General features: G+C 42.7%; 1 protein-coding gene across 1 annotated transcript; it reads left to right on the top strand.

Moving 5' to 3' along the window:
* Positions 91-4257, top strand: LOC109826683. Its single transcript, XM_020393704.1, has 7 exons — positions 91-2197; positions 2280-2453; positions 2550-2609; positions 2683-2880; positions 2959-3207; positions 3284-3433; positions 3515-4257. Exons 1-7 carry the CDS (start codon positions 91-93, stop codon positions 4255-4257), a joined length of 3681 nt encoding a protein of 1226 aa, XP_020249293.1.

Here is a 5631-nt window from a genome sequence, read left to right as displayed (position 1 = left end):
ATTAGCGCTCCTGGCTCTGTCGGTAGGCCTGATGTTCGTGGTCTTCACCCTGGTATATTTGGACCAGATGGTGGGCCCCAAAACGAACTGATGATAAGGGCCAATACCGTAAAGAATAAGCTCGCTCGGGTTGGTCGAGAACTTCCCATTCCAAGATTCAGGTGTTATGGATGGGTTCATTCTCTTCCTGACAAATGGTGGGCTAGGATGACCAAATACGTACTCCATCGTTGGGATCAGGAGTTGCGGGATTTGGGATTATATGCTCCAATCCGAGCTAGTATGCATGGTCTCCCAGTGAGTGCAGATCATTTTATGGCTTTGTTCGAGTCTTATATTCCGGAGACCAATACCTTTCTTACCAAGTATGGGGAATTAGGGCTTCCGCTCCACGAAATGATGAAGGTATCCGGATTGCCATTGGGGAATACTCCTTACCAAGAATATTTTCCTAATAATCGTCAGTTGATGAAAATGAAGAAGGCCTGCTCTCCTGCTTATGACATCCTCTGGGAGTTAACTTGTCATTATCAGATAGCGATAGCCAAGATTGAAGTGAAGAGTAAGAAGGCGGCTCGAGTCAGTTTAAAACAGTTCGCCGACTACCTATTTCAGAACCTTGAGAGCCCGACCGGTGAAGAAGTCTGTGAATCACCGATTCTGACCCCTTCTGACGTCAACCAGCTAATCACGAAGATTAATGCTCAGTCTTACAGAACTGAGTCATCTGAAGGTGGTTTTCTTAAGGGCACCAAGTTCAACACTTTCTTGTGGCAAGCCACAAAGAGAATGAAGCCTGCAACTCTTCTTTCCGGTTATCTGGCCATTTGGCTAAAGAGATGTGTAGTGCCGCATCAGTCTTCTGAGGCGCTTCCTCTTGAAGTTCTCTTTCCCGCCGTGCAACTAGTTGTCAGAGGCAGGTTATCTCTTCTTTCTGCTATGATTGCTGACCTCCATAGCGGTTTGCGTAACCTAGCCAACACCTTTACCAAAGTGGGTGCCGAGCCTTCAACTAAGATTCCTTTGTCGAGCGTCGAATTTCCGTACACCTATTTGATGGCGTGGCTAGTTCTCCATCGATCGGACATGATGTCAGCGCCTGATGCGTCTGATCCAGAAATCCCCTTGCTGCAGCTCTTAGAAGGATGTAAGTGGTTATATCCTTCCCGACCATGGACTGACCGTGTGAGGCAATTCAAGAATGCCAAATGCTGGGAATTCTATAAGTGTTTCCCTCGGTTTTCTGGTGCCTATAATGACACGCTTGTTGACGAGGAAATGCCTGGGGCTAACAGGACCTCTCTCGATACGGGTAGTTTTCATTGGCTCATGAACATTCGCCCAGGCTATAATGTTTTTCGATCGAAGAACATTTGCAGGATTGAGCCTTATTTTCCTTGCCGTTTTGCGCGACAATTCGGCTACGATCAATTGTATATCGGGAATCCCAATAAATGGTTGATAAACTGCGGAGGCCTTATTGATGGGGTACGTGCCTGGTTCTGGAATGTTGCTGGCTGTACCGGAGCTCGATTTAGTTTGCCTGTCGCTGAGCCTGGTCTTTACTTAACCTTCCTCTACTGCCGGTGGATTTTAGCCGCCAATACTCCTCTTGCGAAGAAGAAGCTCCACGAACTGGAATCCGAGGCTGTAGTTCGGAGAATTGTATCAAAAAAAGGAAAGGAGCCCGCTACGTCTTCTCGTAAAGGAAAACAGGTAGCTGATTCCGAAGAGAGCGACGACTTCGAGACATCCAGCGAAGAGGATGAGACCCGAGGCGACGCAGAGGGTGATGTACCTTTGTCTCCCGTGGCTCACAGGACTCGTCGAGCTTCTTCGCCCAAATTACCCGGTGCTCCTTCAAAAGGTATACAAATGAAGGAAAAGAACATTCCCCTGTCGTCCTCCAACAAGATGACCTTGAGATGGCTTTCTCAGGAGGGAGAGGCAGAAGAAGAGGAAGAAGAGGTTGCCCCGCTTATTAACAGGAAAAGATCTCGGCTTACTGCTCCTTCTGAGGTTCAACCTCAGCCGACTCAAGGAACCGAATTACGTACCAAGTTTCGACATGAAAGCTCCGAGGTTCCTCGAGATTCTCGTGCCTCGAAGAGGATTAAAAAGACGGCTCATCGGGAACGCCAACTTTCTCCGTTATTTGAGGAGAAGTTTACTCAGGATCTTCCAGTTGATGAAAGGGGTAAAGTTTCATCTTCATCTCCTTTCTGTTATCTTATTTTTTTTTTGAATAAGGCGTCGCATTTATTCTTTTATCATTGCAGTTGAATCAGAAGAGGAAGGGGAAATCGTGCCCAAGCCTTCTTCTCCGGGTTTAATGGATGTTGATGAATCTAGCTTCACTGAACAAGTGCACAAGGCTATGAACGAGGAACCCCTTCATATGGACATTGTTCCTCCTCCAGCCACCACATCGACCTCGCCAACCGCAGATACAGGTACTGATGTTTTCTCCTTTGGGGGACATTTTCGGAAGATAAGTGAATCAGAACGTGTTCCTCTCCTACTAACTTGTGCGCTTTATCTTCTTTTAGTTAAACTAAAGGAGGTGAGTGCGGGTAGTAGCGCTGCTAATCCCGCAACTATTGTTGAAGGTAATCTCACTTTATTTGTTTTGATTCTTTCATATTTCTTGCATATATGTTGACAGATTTTTCTGCTTAATAGACATCCCTGTCAACGAACCGAAAGACATAGAACTTACCCATGATATGGGTATCGGAGATTTCGATGAGCGAGACTTCGATCTTGACATTTCTGAAGATGTACACCAGGAGATCTCCGATATACTATCGACTCCGGTTCCATCCGCTACTACAGGACCAACTACTCGAGTTGATTCAGCTGAAGCAGATGCATCAAAAGGTATACCCTTTTAGACTCCAGTTTTCAACTGTACTTTCATCTGTTATTGTTCTTGAAGGACTGAAATAAGAATTTTAGACGTAGGACCAACTAACGAAGTTGATGCGTCTACCGTCATCGGTGAATGTGATCAACCTGAAGGTCTGGGTTTCTTACTTCTGGTAAGTCCCCCAGCTGAAGTTGAACCACCAGCCACTGCTCCTCCAACTTCTGCTATTATCGAAGCTGGACCTGTTGTGCCTTTCACTCCGATTCCAGTGGATCATGAAGTAGGAGGGTCGAATGTTACGGTAGAAGAACAACCTCCTGCTACCTCAGCTCAACTTGGTACGTCTTATCTAATTGTGCTTCCCAGTTAGATTAATACTTGCGGAGTGTTTATTCATTCTTTTCTCATTGACAGAACATGCTCCTCAAGATCTTGGCGACTTAGACCCGAAGTCGTCAAGAATTGTAATTGAACAACAGCTTGACGTAATGAATCCACCGCCCAGCATTACCTCTACACAAACTTCGGATGTCGTGGAGCAGGTCTCAGCCTCGACAAGTCAAGGTAATCACACTTTGAATTTGGGATAATTCTACTCATTACCGTATGCGAACGTGTATATTTTATATCTATTTCTCCTTGCAGATCTTTCTTCATCATTGTCCGATTGCATTCGAGCTTTATTGGCAGATGAAGATCCGGACAAAATTGCCCTTTGCATTGACATCCAAAGCTTCATTCTTTTCTTAAACGCCATGGTTGATCGGATTCTCCTTAAAGGTTCACCATTTGAACTTTTCCAGAAGTCTCTCGATCATCATGTGTCAGGAATTAAAGAACAGGGGTGCGCCGAATTGTCTAACTCTCTTGAAGCTTATTTGGTTGATCTTAAACAACACATCAAGCAGTTGCAGAATTTCCGAGCTAATGGCGCGTCTTCTTACATCACTTCCGAAATGGACCTGAGGCTACAAGCATGGCGTGATTCTCAGAAATCTGTTGAATCCGAACTTCAAATACTGAAGACTCGTATTAATCAACTTCGGGTAAGCGCCTCCAAGAAGACACAAATCAAGGCAGATCTATATCGTAACTTGGAATCGCGTCGGGCAGTGGTAGCCGAATTAGAAAAGAGACTTGCTGAAGCTAGAGAAGCTTGTGAAGTTTTAGAGTCTGATCTGGCGGAAGTAACTCAAGCTGAAGTGAGTACATTACGGCAACTGAATCTTCAAGACAAAATTTTTGCTGACAAGGAACAAGAAGCCGCCAAAATCCGCAGCATCGATGAAAGGAAATTTAAAGCCAATCTGATACCTGAGCTCGAACTGGCTTATGCGACAAAGCTTTCCCAATTAGAAGATAAACTCTGCCATTACAAATTATTGTAATTTTGAGAACATACATTTATTTTTTTTATGCTGTTTTGCTTAAACTCTTTTGGTTAATACAGTGAACTCTTTTGCTTATTAAGATTTTATTATGATTACTCATTCTTGTTTAGAATAAATAACCATAATACTTATAGGATTTTTGGCAAATCCTCAGCCATCAACGGATTTGATATGCCTTTACCGACTACCGTTTGAGTCAGGCTAGTATGTGAATTATCTAAGTCCGTTTCACATATAACGTTGTGCTAAAAGAATTAAACTCTTTTAGACTTTGAACTATCATATTGAATATGTAGGCTATATGTGTTAGATGTAGGCTTATCTCTAATAAGGGATAGAGATAACTTCCCCCATGTGTGAACGACATGGATTTTGGAATGAGAGTATGTTATATTTCCTATACAGGAAAATGAACCCAGAATTGGGAGAAAAAGAATTGTATATTCCATTTCTCAATCTCTTGTTTGTTGGTAGAGATAAACCCGGAATCGGAGAGGAAGAATTTTATATTCTATCTCCTGGTCTCTTGTTTGTTGGTAAAGATAAACCCAAAATCGGAGAGGAAGAATTTTATATTCTATCTCCTGGTCTCTTGTTTGTTGGTAGAGATAAACCCAGAATCGGAGAGGGAGAATTTTATATTCTATCTCCTGATGAAAAGGAAACTCACAGTGGAATCTCCACTTAGAGAAAATAGGTTGGTTTGAATAACCCTAACTGTCATAAGGTTTGATTACTCAATTCAAAAGTAAACCTTTCGTTCGCAAAAAATCTCCTGGTGAAAAGAAACTCAAAGTGGGAACTCCGTTTAGAGAATCTGGATTGGTTTGAATAATCCTAACTGTCATAAGGTTTGGTTATTCAGTTGAAAAGTGGACCTTTCGTTCGTAAAATGAATCGAAAGGAGATTTTGGTTGTGGTCCTAACTGAGTAAGGTTTGACCTAGTGAGAGTTTTGAAATGATCCTAATTGATCGCTCGATTTGTGGGCCTCTCGTTCATTGAAGGAATCGAGAGGAGATTTTGGCTTTGGTCCTAACTGAGTAAGGTTTGACCAAATGAAATGTGGGAGTTTAAATGATTTTAATCCATGACAGATTTTGGTGTACCCTTCGTCGATCGATTTGATCGGTGAGGGGTTTTGTGAGGAAAGATTAACTGTTTACAGAATTGAATCTCATCTCAACAAAGTAACTCATGAGAGTTAGTGAATTTGGCAAAAGAAAACATTCTAACATTTAGGGTTTAAATGTAAATGTCTTATTTATCACTTTTACAGTGATTGGGTTATCCCTAAGAATACCGCATACAATATTCTTCTGGGAACTTCCCGATATATACAAGGGAAACACTTTATACTCCTATACCCGTT

This window comes from Asparagus officinalis, chromosome 10, assembly GCF_001876935.1.
Source record: "Asparagus officinalis chromosome 10, Aspof.V1, whole genome shotgun sequence".
NCBI lineage: Eukaryota > Viridiplantae > Streptophyta > Magnoliopsida > Asparagales > Asparagaceae > Asparagus > Asparagus officinalis.
The sequence above is the reverse complement of the archived record's forward strand: the minus strand, read 5'-3'. Positions and strand labels throughout refer to the sequence as shown.